We start from the raw sequence: 21510 nt of genomic DNA on the forward strand, positions 1-21510 counted from the left end.
GCAGAAAATTGAAGGTGGCTCAGGAAACTTAACTAACTTACTTTCCATATGCTTTTTTATCAGTTCCACCCATTTCATACCAATTTGCCCTTCGTTTTTGTTAATTTTCTCTCTCCTGTTTATGCATATGTGCTTTGCCTGCTACAGGGTGCGGCACTTAAAACCAGCCCGTCCCTTCATAAGATATCATTAGATGAACAATTTGAATGATTAAGTGAAATTTTGCTGGGACAGGACGTCCTGGAAATTTCCCCTGAAACAACTTCCTTGTTTGCACAAAGGATCCGGTGCGCACAAAAGCTTCAACAATTGCAACACGCTCAGGAATCAAATACGGCATTATCACGGCTTCACCCAACAAGGCCTGATTCTCAACTTCTTTCACTCGACCACGGGTTCACAAGCCACCTGTTGGTGAGAAACAGAATTAGTAACTCATGCAACGCCATCTTCTGTTGACATGTTCATTTAGATGTTTTACATGTTCATTAGCAAAGCAATTACATCGGGATTACAGAAGGCTGGTTTTACGTGCCGCACCCTGTACTTTTCTCTCTATTTCATTTTCCCTCTTCTCCTTCATTTGTACTTTCTTGGGCCTATTTGTCAACATATGCTCACTCAATGCTGTTTTGGATCTTCCTCTTTAACCAATTCATCACTCTCCTTCTCTCCTTTGTATTCATTAAACCATTTCTCGATGCTCTTTGGTGGCTTGAAAGCTGCTTAATCCATACTTTGCCTAGATGTTTCTTATCTTTTTCTCCATCTTTCTTCTGAATGGCACACTCTCATACTTCTTCTCTTCCTGTGCATTCCTATCCTCTTCTTTTGTCTTTATTGTTTGTCTCTGTTTCATTTTCTTCTCTGTTCTTCTTATGATGTGAAGATACATCTCCATTTGATACATTATACAATACATGTCTGTGCATTGAAATAATAGAATAGGGGAGGGTGGCATCCTGTCGAAATCTGTATGTTGCTAAATTGCATTGGCCATTTTAAGAATCCATAATTTGGCAAAATAAATGTGAATTTTTCTTGCATTTGAATTGGTTAAAATATCGTTTCCACAATTAATATCCAGTGCTATTCCATGTTCAACAATGTGTCTTTTCTTCTGCAGTTTCCAGGAGTTTGGTATTCGTTACTGCAATGGCAAGAAAAATCACTTTGGATGGGATTTCAGTGGGTCCTCAAACATGGAGGAGTTGCAGTTGTTGTTGGAAGAACGGTTTATGATCAGAAGATTGAAGTCGGATGTTATATCTCAGCTTCCAGAGAAAACCAGGTAATGTTTCTATCGCCTACATTATAAATTTACCACTTCTACAATGAAATTGTATGCATTTTTAAGGTAGAATTTTCTATTTAAAAAAAGTTATCTGTGGCACTTTGCACCATGAGAGCACTGATTGATAGATTTATAATTTTGGGGGCTTGGACACGTACTGCCTTTTTGCACTCTTCTAAGTATACGAGGAAAAATCCTTGGTACTTTAGTATTATACGGACTACCTTATTTGTCTATGTTAAATTATATTGCATTGGTCAAGTGATTTATTGTAGGTTAGGTTAGGTAACATTAAATCGTGTCAGTGTTTCTTTTGCTTTCCCAGAAAACAAGACAGTCTGAAATGAGGTAGTCCGTATAATACTAAAGTACCAAATCCTCTTATCTAAAACCTTTACCTTTACATTAAAAAGGGGTGTAAAGAGCCCCTAGAGAAAGGTGAAAAGTGTAACTTGTAAAGGGACCTGCACAGGACAAACACAACACATTTAAAAAGGTAAGAATAGTCTAAAAACTTACTCTAAAAGATAGAAATATTTGCTGGAACGCTGTCATTATCTCCCTACATGCATGACAAATGGCTGGGAAGGTTAAAACTCGGCCTGAAGAAAATAAAATGTGCACATTCAAGAAAAATATGCCAAACACATAAAATAACATTACATCCATGACACAACAGAGGGTCCAGCCCATGCAGAAAATGGCTATAGGTAAGATGGCTGTGCCTAATTCAGAATCAAGTTAAAATGACCTCCTCTTGACAGCAGAGACGTGGTGGGCTTAATAATGTAAAGCTTGTTCCCTGTTACCTCGTCTCACTCTTCTGGCCAAACAAGGAGCAATAAAACACATTCTCCTTGGCTTTGTGCCACAAATTCTCGACATCAGTCATATGGAGGTGGTGTAGTCAGCACTGTGCTCAAACCTCCTCTACCCTGTTGAGGTTCACTCCAAGTTGAATCTCAGATCTGATTTGGACATTTTGGGGAAAATTCCCGCCTGAGATGAGCCACCCTAGGAATCAAATCTGAGTCTTCTGTGTGGAAGTTTTGTTTTTCCAAGGCATATCTCGTTAGTCATCATCATCACATACATTAATGGAGATGAATTGTATATGTGTATTTTGTAGGTATCTGCAAATATTTCTCTAATTGAGATAATGATTTTGAGGCATTTTGTCATGTGACAACTACTTTTTTTAGTGGAAAATTGATTGATTGATTGGTGTTTTGTTTTAAGTCTACTTTATGCACAGTAAAGCTAATTGGGACTGGACCTACAGTTTAAAGTGGGATCCGAACCACTATGTGCCTCCACCAGGTATCGAACCCGGGTCTCTTTGATTACTAGGCGACGACGTTTGGTGGAAAATGATATAGTTGAACCTCGGTTATATGTTTTTCATGGGATTCTGGGAAAAGAACTTAAAATGCAGGAAAATGTATGATCAGGGAAAACTTTATAGCATTTTGCTTTGTTAGGACCAAAAAAGTAAAATATACAAAGTGCAAAAATATTAAATCTAGAAATTAAAGTTGGGATTCCATTGTGTACAGAAACAAATCTGAATTCTGAAGTCTTATATAAATCAAGCTGTGTGTAGACCATAGTCATTTTATTATTTATGATCATTTTTGTCAAATCAATTTGGGAGATCCAATTTATTGTATTGTAGTATGGCTGAGCCAATACTGATGCCAATGTATTTGTATTGGCTGATACGAGAGGTATCAGTAGGATTTCATTTACCGATGCCTTCCATGGTGTATGCAGAAATGCTGTACGATACTTTTGCAGAATCTAATTATCCTGGAAATTATGCAAAATTCAAAATTTCCAATTATTTTCTAGCAAGAGTGTGAAAAACTGTATTTTGTCATTACAAAACAGGTATTTTAATATTTTGAAGGAAAACTTTGATAAATTGACATATATAATTGGACTGGAATATTCACCCATTAATATAAATCAATATTTTGAGCAACTTTTAATTGCTCCAATTTTTTTGAGCATTATAATCAGTGGGAATCTGTAAAATGTCAGTATTGGTTCATAGCAGTATTGGTTTAGCCCTATATTGTAGTCTTAAGAACAATGGAATTGTTTTAACCCTGGGTTACCCAATGAGGGGATTGATGTTGTCAGGCCCACCACCTATTGTTTTTCGATTTTTCAACTGAACACACTTGTAAAAAATTGTTTCTGTATTACTTTTTCTTTTTTAAAAATAAAACACAAAGGTAACATACACAAAAGGCAAAATTCATGTGGTGGGCTTATCCACCCCCTTTGGATGCATATTCTTCAAGACCGTGTATATGCAATTGGTTGGTAAAGATGGTAATTTTTGTAATTATTATAATGAATATGTAACTACAGCTCTATAAATAACAATTGAAGCAGTGATTCAATAACAATGATTTATTGAATTTTACTGATCAAAGAAATTGTGGGTCTGTCATCCCCCTCCCCCTCGGTGATGTTTCTTTGTACAGCATGGGTAGCACATATTTATGGCAAATAAAAGATTCCAGTACAAAAACCACATTTTGGGATTAAGATTTGGATATGAAATGACATTGCAGTGTTAAAAATGGTGATTATTACCATAAATTTGATTTTAAAAACTACACTTATTACATAAAATAAGCATTTCCCTTCTAATAGTACATTTATGCAGCTATCAGATTATTAAATTTATTCCTGTCTAAAGAAACCCATTTTTGCTTCTCAAATATTGACAACAGAATTAATCAATTTTCCGTGAATTGCATAACTTTCAGGATAATTCAGAAAAGTGTCACATCGGTAAATAAACTCTAAATTTTATGTTTGAGTTTATTTCGCATCTTACAGTTCATTTCGAGACAAAACTTGCTTAGAAAACGTGCCTCACATTGTCCAAAAACATTAAAAGTGAACATTACAGTGTGTTATTTGACATTTCGTGTTTCTGTGAAAATATGAAATATAAATGCCACTAGGCACAGGTAAAAACTAGGGCTAACACTTCCTTTTTCTTACATTGGCAGGAAAATGGTCATTCTGGACCCAAGCATGGTGGCTGGTGATAAAAAGGCAATGAAATATTATGAGAGCAATATCTTCAAGAAGTCATTGAAAGCTATGGAGAGACGAGGTGTACTTCTGCAGTATTATAATGAAACAGGATTGGCCAAGCTCAAAGCTATTTCGTGAGTATAGAACAAAATAGATGTGATCAGTGACACAATTGTGCATTTTTTTTAACAAACCTATTCTAAGACCAGCATTTTCAAAAATGTTTCTCATTTTGAACTATTTCAGAGTTTTTGCAGTCCATAAAAGCATTGGGAGGGATTCTAAATGGATAAAATTTAGTATTATTTAGAAAATTTGTGTGGTTCTTCTAAATATTATTTTTAAAATCTCTGTTGAAATAACTTTAACAATGGTATAAATAAAACTCCTTCATAATTTATTATTATGGAATTTCTCTACTCTCAACAACATACAAAATATTGTCTAACATTCTTTTAACAAGACTAACCCCATATGCTAACGAAATTATAGGTGATTATCAATGTGGATTTAAACGTAACAGATCAACTACAGATCAAATTTTTCACATCAGACAGACACTTGAAAAAAAGTGGGAATATAATTAAAATGTCCATCAGCTATTCATTGATTTCAAAAAAGCATATGATTCGGTCAAAAGAGATAAATTATATAATACATTAGTAGAGTTTGGAATACCTAAGAAGCTTGTTAGTATGACAAAAATATGCACCAGTGAAACAGAAAGATGCATTATCTCCATTGCTCTTTAATTTTGCCTTAGAATATGCTGTAAGGTAAGAGAAACTAAAGAAGGACTAAAATTAAATGGTTTGACTCAGTTGTTAGCATATGCAGATGATGTAGACTTACTGGGGGATGATGTGAATACAATTAAGAATAATGCTAAAATATTTTTCAAAACTGCTAAAGAGATAGGTTTGGAAGTTAACAAAGAGAAAACTAAATATATGCTTACAGGCCGAAACCAAGTGTTAGGTAATAATCAAAATCTAATTATTGATAACAACTCGTTTGAACCAGTTTCCAAATTCAAATATTTAGGAGTAATATTAACAAATGAAAATTATATTAAAGAGGAAATAAAAAGTAGGCTTAATTCAGGAAATGCATGTTACTTCTCTCTTCATAAACTTTTGTCTTCTCGTTTAATATCTAAGAAACTAAAAGTTAAAATATACAAAACAGTAATTTTGCCTGTAGTATTATATGGGTGTGAAACTTGGTCCCTTACATTGAAAGAGGAACATAAATTGAGAGTATTTGAAAATAAGATCCTTAGGAAAATATTTGGACCTAAAAGGGATGAGGAGACAGGTGAGTGGAGAAGGTTACATAATTTAGAACTACATAATTTGTACTCATGTCCAGATATTATTAGAATAATTAAATCAAGAAGACTTAGGTGGGCAGGCCATGTGGCACGAATGGGAGAGGAAAGAGGAGTTTACAGAATTCTTGTTGGGAAACCAGATGGTAAGAGACCTGTAGGAAGGCCAAGACGAAGATGGAGGGACAACGTTGAGATGGACCTAAAGGAAATCGGTAGGGATGGAAAAGAGTATATAGATCTTGCTCAAGATAGGGACAGATGGAAGGCCTATGTTTCTGCAGCCATGAACCTTCGGGTTTAAGAAGGCTAGAGAGTTAGTTAGTTCATAATTTATTATTGATATCTACATTTATAACATTTTCCCACTACATAATGAGTGTGGTGAATAAAAGATCATGATTTCAGTACAAAACATGGCACATGTCAGGATCAAAAGCAGTACATAAAATGGCATTTCAGTGTTCAAATGGTGAATGTAATCCTAAATTTGATTTAAAAGGTATACTTAGTACACAAAATTAATATTTTCTTTATAATAGCACATTTATGTAGTTATCAGAGTATTAAGTTTATTCCTGTTAAAGAAGTGCATTTTTGCTTGTAAAATTTTTACAGTAGTATTATCAGATTTCCGTGATTTTGTATAACTTACATGAAAATTCAGATTTTGTGTTGGTCAATAAACTCTAAAATTTATGTTCAGAGTTTATTTTTACATGTTACAGTTCTTTTTGTGACAAAATATGATAGAAAAATGCACTTCAATGTTTCAAAAACAAAATATGCATGGATCTGATAATAAGACCTGTTGATCTGTCTGTAACTTATTTTTTAAGGAGTGATGCCATAATATTCATTGGCTGCAATGAGTGTACTGTATATTTTAGTGTTATGTTTGTGCATCAGTATTTAAAAATAACAAATGTTTTCATTTTCAGCACCCACGTCAAGGACCTGCTTGAAAGCGGAAAGAAGTTCATTTGCTTTGCTCATCATAAAGCTGTTCTGGATGGGATTTGTTCTGTTGTGAAAGAAAAGAACTGCAAGTAAGTTGCAAACCTATACAACGAAATCCTGATTTTACCGCATCATTTAAGAAAAATTTGACACAGATAAGAAATTCATATCTGGGTGTTGCATTGAATTTATTTGAAGTTCACTTTATTTACAAATTGTTACAAGAAGCAGATTGTTTTTATTTTTGCACTGACTACATGAAGTAACAGCATACACAATAAACTTAGGGTTGAGGTAACATTGCTTTGATAACAATACTCTCAGATTCCCACTAATATTGATGCTTCAGCAGTTGTTTGGAATATTTATAAATGGTAATATACAGTATTACAGTGCGTCCATTTCGATCTGCAGCCGAGAGATCGGGAGAAACGTGGCGGGCGGCGCTGACGGAGATGCCGACATTTGAGGCCTGTAATGCCCGCTTATTTTTGTGGACATCTTGCAAAACGAGCACTAACCTGTGTTATAACACGCAAAAGTTCTTCTGTAATTCTTCCAAGTTCCACCCTTATATACACAAATAAATACGCTTTAGAAATGATGTTAAAAGCCACAGATAATACTCTGTAAAACATTTTAATCATAGTTTTGACCAGTAACGTCCTGCTTAAGTTTATATCCTTGAAAGAGTTTTGTGTCGATGGGCATCGTTTGGAGGTTTCGAATGTGCAACACTGTATCAAGATTACGCTGCAGACGAACCGTAAAAAGCTAATGGTGTTCGTGAGCTTCCTTGCAATCCGAAATCTCCTAGCTCAAGTTTTTTGTTCCTTCGCGACTACAGAGCTGTGAATATAGTTGCAGGCAGATGTAAACCAAGAGCGTGTTAATTTCGTACTGTGCGTAAGAGTGTTATTCTTGGTTACTTGCCGTTACTTGTTTGTGTTTTTGCAGTGTGTATGTGTGTTGTGTCAGTCAGACGATTGGAATGCCAGCCGCAAGGTTCACGTTAGAACAAAGAATTTTTATGTATGACACTTACGTGAAAACAGACTCGTGTCGAGACGTGTGTAGGCAATTTGTACAGAAATTCCCAGGCGTTTCACCTCCACATAGAGATACGGTTAGACGTCTTGTCCTTAAATTACGAGAAACTGGATCGTTAAATTTTAAAACACCTAAGCAAAAACGACGGATTCTAACCGAAGCAAAACTCGATGAAATTGGTGCAGCGTTAGAACGTTCTCCAAACAAACCTCTACGCCGTGTTTCACAGGAGATGGGCGTGTCAAAATCATCAGCACATACAGCCACTAAGCTACTAAAATTAAAACCGTACAGAGTTTCTATAGTGCAAGAATTACGGCCCCCTGACAACGTAAGTAGAGTAAATTTCTGTAATTGGGTTTTGCAGAATATTGTAGATGGTATTGTTGATCCACAGTTAATAATTTTTTCGGATGAGGCATGGTTTCACTTGCGTGGTCATGTTTGTTCACAGAACAATAGATACTGGAGCACTGAAAATCCCCGAATAATACACGAAGTTCCGTTACACGATGCAAAAATTGGTGTGTGGTGTGCTGTAAGTGTCAAAAGAATAATAGGGCCTATATTTTTTGAAGACACAATAAATTCAGAGAGGTACCGCACACAAATACTCGCACCGTTTTTTCAGTTGTTATCAGATAATGAGAGACAATATGGGTATTTTCAACAAGATTCGGCCACAGCCCATACCGCCGCTGATTCTTTGGACGCTATAAGGGAGGTGTTTGATGACAGAATAATTTCAAGAGGTTTATGGCCTTCACGTTCGCCAGATCTTACCATATGTGACTATTATTTGTGGGGAACCTTGAAAAATAGAGTCTACCGAAATAACCCTCATAGCATCGACGAACCAAAAGACAATATAAGGGCAGAACTAGGAAGAATTACGGAAGAAGAACTTTTGCGTGTGAATCAAAATTTCATCAAACGATGCCAGGAATGTGTGAATGTAGGTGGACATCACTTTGAACAACTCTTATAACACAGGTTAGTGCTAATTTTGCAATATTTATATAAATGTCTGCATATGTCCATAAAAATATGCGGGCATTACAGGCCGCAAATGTCGGCACCTCCGTCAGCGCCGCCCGCCACGCTTCTCCCGATCTCTCGGCTGCAGATCGAAATGGACGCACGGTACAATGCAACTATAACATACCAGTCGACCTGACTTTGTGATAAGGTGAAGAGTGGCAGTTTTGCACCACATATGCGTTTATTTCAATGTCATTGGAATGGGCACTGCTATAAAATAAAGTATAAGAGAGTATGAATTTCTCCCCATGTTGAAAGCGGAAGTGGTTTTCAAGTTACGGTTAAACAAATGGTAGTTTTCACAAAGAAATTCTTCAACCTGTCCTGTTCCTGCTGATGTGTTTTTCTATGCCATCGGAAGTTTGATATTCCCAAGAGAACAAGTAAAATAATACTCCCATAAGTGTAATGCTACTCTTTCCCCAGCTCTCCACGGGGAAAGGTTGGTGGGGGAGGAGCAGTTTCGGGTCCTTGCATCTGGCTAGATATGGAAATTGTTCGGTGTACCCATAAAACGTTCACATAGGAGTAGGGTTCTTAAGTTTTTGGAATTGTGCTTGAAAAAAAAATCACAAGAACAAATTTACATGAGGACATCCAATTCTACTTTATTTTTTTTTTCTAAGGAAAAAATTAGTATATTTCACTTCTTGCCAATCAAATTACTTATTTATGTCATTCCAATTGTTTAGAAAATAAACTTGTATCATCTTAAAATTCAGCTTAACCTTTAAACAGCCGAGCCTGTTTTCGAAAGTAACCCCTCTCTCACCGCGGCCTTTGTGCGCAATTTTTAAATTTTTACACTTATTTCAGAAAAACGTTATATCTCTGAGACTATTTGAGCAATCTACTTCGGATAACTTTTGATTGAAAGCAAAAACATCGGAGCACGCGACTGTGTACAATTCAGAAAGCCCAAGTGAGAAAAACGGGATTGGGAGGGGCCAAGTCCCCAAATTTCAATGAAAAAAAAATCTTCTCCCGTTATTTTGGAAAAAGGACACAAACTTTTGCATTGTTTGCAAAGAGTAGACGTTTTGCAACAAAGTGAAACTTGTTTCAAGTCCCTAGTTCTCATACAGGCTGAAATATGATGCAATATTACCATCCTGCATTTTGGCTAAAAATAGCTAATTTGCATATCAGAGAAAGGGAGGAGGGGGTGGGTTTTCTTCCACATGACATTTCAAAGTCTTATCTCAACATCTGTCAGCGTTTACAACCTCACATACAAGTATGAAGGTCCTAAAAGCACGTGAATGTTGTAATCGGCACCATGGATCATATATGACCCATTGGCTGTATTCGCCTATACTTTCTATGGGTCATATATGACCCATTGGCTGTTTAAAGGTTAACAACTTTTTATAACTGAACCAAATATTAAAATACAAAATTTAAAAATAACACAACACTCCATAATCCCTATGGTAACAAGTTTTACAAGATATACACATACAGGCAAGTCTCTATTCTGTGGCATCATGAAGAACCAAAATATTTCATAAACCCAGAAATCACATACCAAATTACAGAGATTAAAAATTAATAATGGCAAATATTAGTCCAAGTGGAAAGAACCTGTCATGCTGACACTGAAAAAACATTGATTGTTGACAAAGTGGTTAAAATGGTATTTTATCCACTATGGTGGAATTCCAGCAAAATTGTAGGCTTAATCAAGACTTAAACCTGGGTGTCTGGCAAACTGTGCCATCGTTCTATCAACTGAGGTACTGAGCCAGACCTGGCTTCACTTCAATTTTCACTTTCACTTTTTGGTAATTGTGTCAACCAGTAATTCAAAGGCAACACATCCCATTACAGTATCACAATTTGCTCTCAAGATTTTCTCAACCACCCCAGGTTTGTGTACAGATACATATCCTGTCACACATCCTTATTGTCACGATTAGCAAAAGTGGCAGAACAGAAATGCTAATTAAGAAAAATCAATCAAATCAAATATTCAGCTGTATGAAGATGGAAACAGACATGATGTTTCAAACATTGGAATAAACACAATATAAAGATTTGTTTCGGTTCATTCTTTGATTCATTTCTATCATTAAAATAACTAAAGAGTGGGTAGAAAATTGGTCTATTCAATGGTGGAAGTGATTACACAGTGATATGGATCCTATTTTAATCTGTAAGTCCAGTCTTGATTGGTCCATCTGAGCATAAATTTGACTTAAAACAAGCTTTAAGAATAGAAAAGTTGTGTGACATGCCTATACAAGAAAATGAAGGAAAAGGATGCCAGCGCTTTATAGCACTGAAGTTTGTTTCTTTACACAGCATAATTTTGTCCATTGTTGGTTGAATAGCACGTTGGACAAAATTGCTGCACTATTAAGTGAGCCTAGTTAGTGAATATGTGTATACATCATGCATTCTCTATAAGTTGGTTGCAGTTCCTTATTAACTTATTTTAATTATGATTAAAACAGGTATATCAGGATTGACGGAACTACCTCTGCAGAAGCACGTAAAGTCCTGTGTGATAAATTTCAGTTTGACGACAACTACGTTGTTGCAGCCCTCTCCATAACTGCAGCAGGCACTGGTATCACTCTCACTGCTGCCCAGCTGGTGGTTTTTGCAGAGCTCTTCTGGAATCCAGGGGTAAGGTTTCAGATTAAATTTACAAGTACAGGAGAACCTGTTCCCAAGTTCTATATCTTTCTTTATTCCCCTGAGTTCACATATTCTGCATTTTAATTTTTTTAGCCTGGCTTCCAAGAAAATGGTAATAATTGCAAATAGGGATGGTTATTTTAGATTTTATTTTACAGAGAAAAAATTGTTTCAATTTTTCGATAAATTTTCAGTTTTTTTTTTAAAGAAAATTGCTTTTTGGCCTTTTTGTTTAAGAAAAGTTTTTAATTTCTATGCTTTTCTTTACCAAGTTTTTATTTTTTTGTCTTTTGAATTATTGAAAAAAAAATGTTTTTTGCAAAACATTATTCGGCTTCGTGAACGTGTTTTAAAAAATTCAGTCTTAAAAAGTAATTTCTTTTGACAAATCCATTACTTTCTTGCTTTTCCATGTACTTTTTCCCTAAGGGGAATTATGTTATTATCAATGAAAATATTCTCTCGGACTATCGACCAGGTGAGTTGTGGAAAAGATTCCAAATATTTTATAGCTTTCAGGGTAGAAGATGAGAGTGACGTTAGCTCTCGAAAGCTTGGAATCTTCCACAACTCACCTGGTCGATAGCCCGAGAGAATCTTTTCGTCATTCGTCGCTAGGAAAGCTTCAAGTCTTACTTTACGTTATTATTATAAGAGCAAATTTAAATGTCTGATCATTTTACTTAACCAGCATCCATTTTTACATTTCTGTTTGCTCAAACAAACTTGCTAGTTTAGGTACTATTAGCTAAAAATGTGATTCCTTGTTGCTGAATGTAATAATGTTATTTTACTCGTAGATCTTGACTCAAGCAGAAGACCGAGCGCACAGAATCGGTCAGGTGGACAATGTTGTCGTACAGTACCTAGTAGCTCAGGGAACAGCAGACGATCATCTGTGGCCACTAGTTCAGAAGAAACTGAATGTTCTGAACAAAGCAGGATTGAGTAAAGATAATTTCATGGATGCACATGCAACAGAACTTCAGGTGAGTCATTGTATGTTCCAATGCAAGCGTGAAATCACATACAACACATACGTTTTGCCCATTTGTATTTAGGTGTTGCCATTCAACTGCTGCCATGATATTAAAGTTGGATATGCACGTATTTTGTGTATACCTATATGCAGTTGTGACTTTGATTAATCTACTGTATTTCACCGCATACTCGTTGCACCCTGTTTCTTCAGTCCAAATCGTTGCATCGGCTAACGAAACCAATGATAGAGGTGCAGAATATTTGGACACAGAAAATTAAATTTTGTATGTCCGTACTTCACAGCACTGTAGTAAATTTTCTCAAGTGTAATATTTTGACTATAATGCATAAATCAGTAACAATTAATGTGTTAACTTTTTTTAGACTGGAACTAATCTGTCATAAATAAATGTGTGTGAATTTGGATGGTTTAATTCTAACGTATAATCACGAGTATTCTATGCATCCATATCTTGTACCAAAGACTAGTAATAAATGATTTTTAAGTACCAGTAATTTTAGCACAAAAAAAAAGCACCTTACTATTTTTGCAAACAAATTGGCATAAAATGTGTTTGATTATGAAGTGAAATATGGAATCTCTGAGTAGGCAATCGCTAGTTCTCATTCCTCTCTTTCTTTACCTGCAGGTTTTGTACGCGATTATGAGAAACACAAAATTAACCATTCACCATCCATGATATGAACCCTAGGATTTATCTTTTTATTCCTCAAACCTTTAGGAACTAGATTGTCTACATATGCAGAGGAACGTAAAGTGTTTATCATTCTTTCCATATTTCCAAACTTTACATTGGGAATCTAATACTTCTCTCAATGTGTGAGACAGTGGTTCTTCAATAGCATGCAATGTTAATTGGACATTATCCATTGTCCATATTTTACCTATTCTAATTACTATGTTTCGAGAAAGTACATCTTTTCTAGTCTTCAGGTGAATATTTCTTTATATCCGATGGTGGGGATCAAACCTGCGACAAATACCACAAAATCGACAATGCCATACGAAAACAAACTCCGTTTGCAGTATTCAGCACATTTCACATAAAACTTTATTGGCATTCTTTGTTTTGTTTGTTCTGCAATCCATGACAAAAGTACTCAACACCACTCTACTTATGACACAAAAACTTAGAAACCATTGCCACAAAATGGATTGTAAATACCCACCGCACTCACATGGTACTATGTAGTTCAGACACCACCACCCAGATGGTAACATTAGTCATGTGACAATTTTACCAGTCTTGAAGCATAGTAAACGTACTGTGTAACCTACGATTATTACCACATTATTCATGTTGATGTTGCCTTTATAAATGTAAAACAAAAATCATATGCAGTTCCTCATAAGAAAAACGAATGGGTGTCATCTGCATACACAGTTAATTAGGAAGTGATTATATAATTCAAGTTTTGAACAACATGTTTGCTAATTGTCACAAATTTTCAGCACACTGCTGCTAATTACCGAATTGATGGGTTTCAATTTTTCCCAAAAAAACAAACTAATTTTAATACAACATTGCGAATAGTGCAAACTGCACTTTAATTTCTAACCAACCATCCGATTTTCCTGAAGTTGGGGGAGTTAAGTATAAACTGGAATTTTTTGTAAACAGCTGCAAAAGCAAACACATCCACCTAGGACAAATTGGAGGTCATGGATGTGTCGGAGACTCATTCTATACCGTGCAGTTCACTTTCGAATAATTCAATCATTATCAAGCATTCATGATGGATGCTGTAAACGCATTTTAAATTACTTATGTGAAATTTTGAAATTTCGTATTTTCGCGTTGCACAATTTAATGGTTCTATCCTATTAATTTCAAGACTCTCTCTCTGTCTTCACTTACTATGCAGAAATATGAAATTTCAAAATTTCACGTAAGTAATTATCAAGCATGATGGGCAAACAAGCAGTGCCAGTCTCAGTTGAACAACATATTATTTATAAATTTCTCCTCAAAGAAGGTGTAAACCAGAGTGAAATGTGAAGATTAAAGCAGCAGTTCGGTAGTGAAACCCAAGTGTGACATAAAAAGTTTGTATGTGAGCGTGCACAGAATATAACTCATGCATGTTGACCCAAAACAAGCCTGACAGCAGACTGCTTTAACACATTGGGGTCTCACGACGGGCATAGCCTGCAGTGCACTTAAAGTCAATGTGGACGAACGACGGGCATAGCCCATCCTGCGGTATGCAATCGCTTTGCCGATTGAACGACGGGCTATGCACGTACTTCGTCTCATGCGCGTGTTCATTCAAGCCCCTCTGTTGAAATTCCGACCGCTAGGTGACTCATGTGCTATTTTTATCTCACACCTGTGACTGTTTGTTGTCGGATTGATGTACTGTGCATTCTTTAGAATGGCGTCGTTAGATCCAGACTGCATAGAGGATTCCGCCCCAGAGTTTGAAGTTAGCTACGATTTTGATGATGCAGATGAACTTAAAGATTTAGAAGGTAGGTTATATTCGTAATAATTATTCTCGACAATATAAACAGTGTTGCAAACTCTAGTATTTTATGAATGAAGTGAGAAGAGGTAATTTTTTTGGGTCTATTCATCTTGCCTCTTGCTTGATTCTCCTACATGCACTGATGTATTTTTAGTTTTTCCATTTATTATTTTGTATAGTGTATGTGAAATGAAAATTTATTTAATTTATTTAGTTTATTTATTTATTTGTTTAATTTTTACAGATGATGCAGAACCAACTGATACATCGTCTGGTCCTGTCCTGCAGCCACTTTTTCATACAAAAGATAATTACTTGTAATTTGTAATTATTTTTTGTTATGTGTACATAAGAAGTATTCTTATGCAAGATTCAAAAGATGTATTGATAGTTTATGTAGTTAATTATTGAAATTTCCAGATTACGAACTTAAAATATCTCTATATTAACATTTGTTACAATGTTGTACTTTTTTCTCCTTCACAAAACATTGCTGAAAAAAATATTAAAAAACGTCTGAAAATGAAAATAAAATTTAACAAATTTTTGTTCATTGAAAAGAGGAAGTTTTGTAGATTTAAGAAATACGTGATAAATAAAAACAAATTAAAAATATTGTTTCTATGATTTTTTGAAAAACAACCAAAAACCGCAGACCAGAGGTAACAATGCTGTATTATGAGGCCAGACCCGAATGTGTTAACTCAAGGAAGAGTTGCAAAAATGTACTGGAATGTGCTGGAACATATTCCCTGTGGCCCTCGATAGCTCACCCTGTGATTATCATTTGTTTGGACCACTGATGCCCGTTTGCACCAATGTTGATTTACTCGCAAGAGTAAACTCACAGTTAACCCACGAATCGGCTGATTATCTGTTGCACCAGCAGAAACACCAGGTAAGCTGGGAGGAAAAGGATCTTTACCCTCCAAGATCTGCGAGTAAAAGCAGAGTAAACCCACGTGCAGCAGAGTAATGGCTGCCATCTGCAACCGGTAATGTATCACTTCAGAATTTCAAAACTAAATAAACGTAAAACGGGAAGTAATAGACTCAAACTTTTTTATATAAAAAGCGAGAAATATATAGTATGTTATTAAATATATACTTTGGTAGGTGTTTACTGTGCACATTCTGCATTACAGAGTTTGAAAAATTGAATGTGCAATACAAACATAAACACACACCCAGAAACCCATCGCGATGTAAACATTAGCTATGAAACGACCATGAATGGTACACGTATGTGTCCTCTCTCGATGTGCACGTCCACATCCAGGAAGGTGATCTGGTTGGGGGAGTGCCCCCCCCCACCTCCCAAAACATCCTGGTCCACAACACTCCACAACCAACACCCCCCTGCCCACAAATGCAACCACCCTAGGTGCAAGACCTGCCACATCCTCATTACCTCTCGCACCCTCCAGGTGCACACGGCCACTGGCAAATTTACCCTCCATCCCAAGGGGACCTGCCATGCCTCAAACCTAATCTACGTCCTCACCTGCAACATTTGTGATGATTTTCACCTGGGGGAAACATCAACGGCCCTCAACCTCCGCATTAATAACCACCGCTCCTCCACCCACAACCTGGACTTCACTGTCGCCATCCAAACCAACCACCACAACATCCCTTTGAACGACTGCTTCCGGGTAGCGATCATCCATCTCCTACCCCAACCAGCCAACACCTCTGTTCACAAAAGATGGGAGAGGGCCTATATATCGACCATGAGTGCAACCACTCCACCTGGCCTGAACAAGGCCAACCAGTAACGTCCCTACCTTAACCCACCTCATCCCTCCATCCCACCCACTCACAATTTCCGACGAGCCTGGTGATGAAACACTGTTTTTTTCGTTCTACGCACCGCTTCTTCTTCGATGGGGACCTGGCAACTCTGCAGGGCCCCAACTTCCGGTTCCGTCTCTTTCTCCTCACACTGATGATGCTACGAAGTTAGCGAAAATTTTGAATTTTTCTACTGTCCGGTGAGTGTTTCCTTTTACCTTCTTTGATTTTTACTTAGCCCTTTTGGCCCTCCTTGCTTTTATCCATATATATATATATATATATATATATATATATATATATATAAATCTGCTACAAATATAACTAACACTACTTACAACAATTGCAACAATATTAATATATCACAATTTATTCACGTAAATATGTTTTCCCCAATCTTTATTCCATGCCCATTGCTTGTCACTGCTTAGGATACTAATGTACCGTTCCTTCCTTCCTCCTTCCTTTTCTTGTTTCCTACAACACTACGTGTAGAACTGCACCAACCACGCCTTCTCGAAAGAGGTAACCAATCACTCACTTGCATCTGTATGACGTTTACGCACTTGTTTAGAGGCTAGCTACCCTCGTAGGTTTAATCCAGAGTTTCGTGACTCGCTATGTTCTTCGCATTTGCCATATTGGTGCAACAGAAGTTGATCCTTACTCGAGGATTACCCTGACCCACGAGTTAGTTCAATGTTTGTGCAAACGGGCATTAAGGATGCATGGGGGGAAGGGTGGTTGGATCAGTATTTAAAGATTGACGATGAGATGGACTGCTCGTGTAATTGGCTTGGGAGCCATCTTTCTGTGTCTCGGGCATTTAAAAAATCTCCAATCCAGTGGCAAAAGTGCAATGTATACAGAAAAATGATCCATTTGTATTTTTGCAATATTTTCATGTAATAATAATAGTGAAATTTCAGTTTATATTTCATTGACACATGCAGTATCTGCAAATGCTAGAAATCAGTTACAGCATTTAATTTTGATCTAAAATAATGGCCTTTTGACACTTTATTTTGTTCACAAAATGAAGATTGTAATGTTAAAACAATATCAGTGTTGATACTTAACGTTTCTAACTATTTTGCAGGATTCAAAGAAAAAAGTTATTACCAACTACTTTGAGGAACTTCAGATTGAAGATGATGATGATGATTTGTTATTAGCTGGGATGGAAATGGAAGGAGAGACCGATAGTTATGGAAAACGGCAAAAACTGGACGATTGATATTGTTATAGTTTGCATTATGCAATGTAAAGTGTGTACTTGCATGCACGTGTGTATACTTATCATAAATGAAGTGCAAATTTGTCCACTTGCAATGGTTGATTATGGCAATCTTCTTGTTAAATAATAATTGTGTGCATCAATATGTCTGTGATAACGGTTATATATTTATAACATGAAAATAAAGACATAGAAATCCCTGATAAGGATGTCTTGTGTTTGTGATAAAAAATTACACTACTAACTAGAAGTTAGTGTTGGGAACTTTTGTGAAGAATTTTAATGCTGCTAATACATTGCTTTGTATCACCTAGGAATACAGATTTTTGTAATTAGTGTATAATACTTGTGTAAATATCTTTACATTTTACGTTCCTATAATAGTAACCACCAGAGCATTTGTTTGAATGCTTCAATGTAGAACTAAACTGTAAAACAGCATGTGTAATTTTATTTGGACATATCTTAAGCAGTAGTTCAATATTTTCGTTTACACTATTTGAAAGAATTATATGAGCAACCAGTTTTACAATTGAAAAATAAGATACAATTTGTAAATATGTATTTGTTTTCTTAACTTGCTTGCCCTTATTTTGAAATGCACATGTTGAAATTAAAATACCAGTTCTGTGAAATGGTTTCTCTTTTGTGTACATACGTACATAAATAATTTTATTAACTAACATTCCATGGCACAACAGCAATCAAAGGGCCAGGGTGGCTTTTTCATTGGATGATGTGTGTTCAGCACATCGAGTCTCATCGCCGCTGTTTTCTGGCTTTCAAGACCAGAGGCTGCCACTACTTTTTTAAAGTAGCTTCTCCATTGTCCTCGCAATGCTGACAATGCCGAAAATTTTGGGTGTTCCCACTGGGAATCGAACCTGAGGCCACTTACACCAAAGGTGGCAGTGCTAGCCATTTGTATAAGCAGGAGCCCATAAATTATTTTACATGGCTGGGAAACCACCAAGTTTTCTGATGCGTGCCACAGTTTTCACATCTCGATATATCTGTAAATTTATATCCATTCGAAGTTTCAGCAGTTTCCCAACCTGACTGGTGACACTTAGTACCATCTGCCTGCAATCAAGATAATTCAAACTGGACTACCCCTGGCTTCCCGTTTTTATCAAAACAAATTCCCTTGGCATTTCCAGGTTCTTTTAAATACAAATTGACCCACAAGTCAGTTGACAAAAATTCACTGCAAGTGTCAGCTGATTTACAGGCCACCCTACATTTTTCCAGAATAAACACATATTTAATATCCACTGGCTTCCCCAGTCTTTTGTATATTTTTAATGGAATTCCCTGAATTTTTACTCCAAGTTGATTTGCTTCCAATTTCCAGGTTTTTTCTGGCCAGTGGGAAGTTTGTAGTTGCATATAATAGTTCATGGTGGCACAGAGATTTCAACTGGACTTGGCTAATATACCACTTTCAACTGATATGATATCGATGCTTGAAAATATTGATTAATATTAATGGGCGAGTATTCCATTTCAATTATAATCATCAATTTCCAGAGTTTTACTTTAACGCGATGGATCAAGGAGACGAGTTTGCCAGCCTTACGTCTGACACATCTGGTGGTGAAACTTCTGAATTACTAGCAGCCACCGACGATAGTTTCGCGAGCGGGTCCAACGCAAGAGTGTGGCTTATTCCGCGATGGAATATAGTTCCCTGTTTCATTTGCATTTTCCTCCGTCGCTGCAGTTCTTCCTCTACAATCTACCCATCTTTAGTGCAGCACACGAAACGTAGATGTACTTTGGCCGTATGTTATGCATTAGAATAGACAGATGCAAAAGGTTATTTTATATTTCAATTTAATTTAGCGAAAAAAAAAAAATGTGTAGTTGAATGTTCGTAAACTACTACAAGGAAGTGTTATGGTGTTCTCTGTGTGCAATGTCACCATTTGATTTCTTTTCTAAAATATAAGTTACTCACTCTGTATTTTACTTACAAACAGTAAAAAAATGCTATACGCAAAAATATAACTCGCGCCCACAAAATACGAAACACGCGCCGACCCTCGTCCAACCTCCCCTCCCCATCCTTCCGGGACTGAACATTCAAGGAACGCCCAACCCCCTCAGACTGCTTTGTTTTGATTTCTGTCTGACCCTGAGGCAAGGTTGACCGCTGAACCTGTCTGTGTAGTACTAGCCCTTAGCCAGCGACTCAGGATGGGTTGGAATTTCCTATGTGCAATTGTTTTGGTATTGGTTATTCCGTGTTGTTACCAATAAATTCCAAAATCTGTATTCTGTTTTTTAACGCAACTTTTCAGGCCTCCCCGATAGCGTAGTGGATAAAGCTGTCGCCTTCTGATCAAGGGGACCGGGTTCGATTCCCGGCGGTGGCTCGGAAACTCCACTGTACTCCAGTTCCGATTTGCCTATGTGGGCAACTAGTGAACCAAAAACTTTATGTCACTTTTCACGGCGAAGATAAATGGTGATCCGATGAAGTAGGGAATAGAACAAAATATCCAAACCATGGCCATAATTCGAACCTGGAGCCCTTAGAACAGAAGTCAGTTCTGCGCCACCGAGGTGGTAGCTTTGGAATAATAATCCTCATGGTGAAAATGTCGTCTGAGGTTCGATACCTGCCGAGTGGCTTATCTTTGGATAACACCTGGCCGAATGGTTAGCACAGCACACTACGACCCCAGGGTTCCTGGGTTCGAATCCAGGCTAGGATACGCGTGTTCTTTGTGAGTGTTCTTTCATCAATTTCATAATATCATATCACTCATTCTCATCTTCGCGATTAGCCGAAAGTGGCAGAAAAACGAAGGAAAATAAACCAAGTAAATAAATCAATCAAACTAATTGTTGCTGTTATTTGGCTTTCTAGGCGAAGCCTTCTCCTTTTCAATAAACTCGCCATTATCCTCACGATGTCTGGCTATCACCAACATTACAGACTCTTATTGGGTATCGAAGGCCAGACAGTTCATACCGAAAGCAACATTTGGCTACCTGGGACTGCATATGAATTAATAATTCATTTCGTAATATTGGTATGAATATTATAAACTCACTCACACATAAAAGATCGCTATTAAAAGTTGTAATTAAAATTATGATTCAATCTGAAAAAAAATGAACATAAAAATATATTAAAGGCCCAAATAAATACAACGTCAAGGCAAAAGCAAAATATCTCACCAGGAAGTACTGTTCTTTTTGCGAACAACATAATAAATTACAGTATTTGAAGAACAAGAACAGTAAAATAATACTAATTATATTAAATAATACAACCTCAGAAAGTGGAATATATCTGACTTCACTGTTTCACTCATTCTAGTTACTTTCGTACTTTTTCTCGTCTATTGTGTTAAATCAATATAATTTTTTATTTGCAAATAATAGGATTTAGTAAAAATGGTCTCAATCGCTCTACTAGGAGTTGAAACTTTTTAATAGGTAAGTCAATTCAAATATTTCTTTCCCTTGAAAAATTATTCCAGCATAAATGAAAGTATGCTGAATGAAATAAGTGCACGAGACACCGAATTCTATTCCCACCCCGGGGTCAGAAATCTCTCAACCAGTGGCGTGACGAAATATCCTAGCAAGGCCTGTCTTCCAACGATCACTTCAGAA

The 21510-nt window shown here is 36.5% G+C and overlaps 1 protein-coding gene across 4 annotated transcripts in view; it reads left to right on the forward strand.

The window, feature by feature from the left end:
* The window catches only part of Marcal1 (SWI/SNF-related matrix-associated actin-dependent regulator of chromatin subfamily A-like protein 1), a 45952-nt gene extending 27535 nt beyond the window's left edge, over positions 1-18417 (forward strand). For all 4 annotated transcript variants that reach the window (XM_083132202.1, XM_083132203.1, XM_083132201.1 and 1 more), the window contains exons 8-13: positions 1127-1291; positions 4327-4488; positions 6626-6733; positions 11192-11366; positions 12179-12367; positions 17743-18417. In XM_083132202.1, the coding sequence (XP_082988328.1) occupies positions 1127-1291; positions 4327-4488; positions 6626-6733; positions 11192-11366; positions 12179-12367; positions 17743-17880 (937 nt within the window). In that variant the 3' untranslated portion in view covers positions 17881-18417. The remainder of the gene's footprint in view (positions 1-1126; positions 1292-4326; positions 4489-6625; positions 6734-11191; positions 11367-12178; positions 12368-17742) is intronic.
* The last annotated feature ends 3093 nt before the right edge of the window (positions 18418-21510 follow it).

The sequence above is a fragment of the Lepisma saccharinum genome, chromosome 12 (genome assembly GCF_977018435.1).
Source record: "Lepisma saccharinum chromosome 12, izLepSacc3.1, whole genome shotgun sequence".
In the NCBI taxonomy this organism is placed as follows: Eukaryota; Metazoa; Arthropoda; class Insecta; order Zygentoma; family Lepismatidae; genus Lepisma; species Lepisma saccharinum.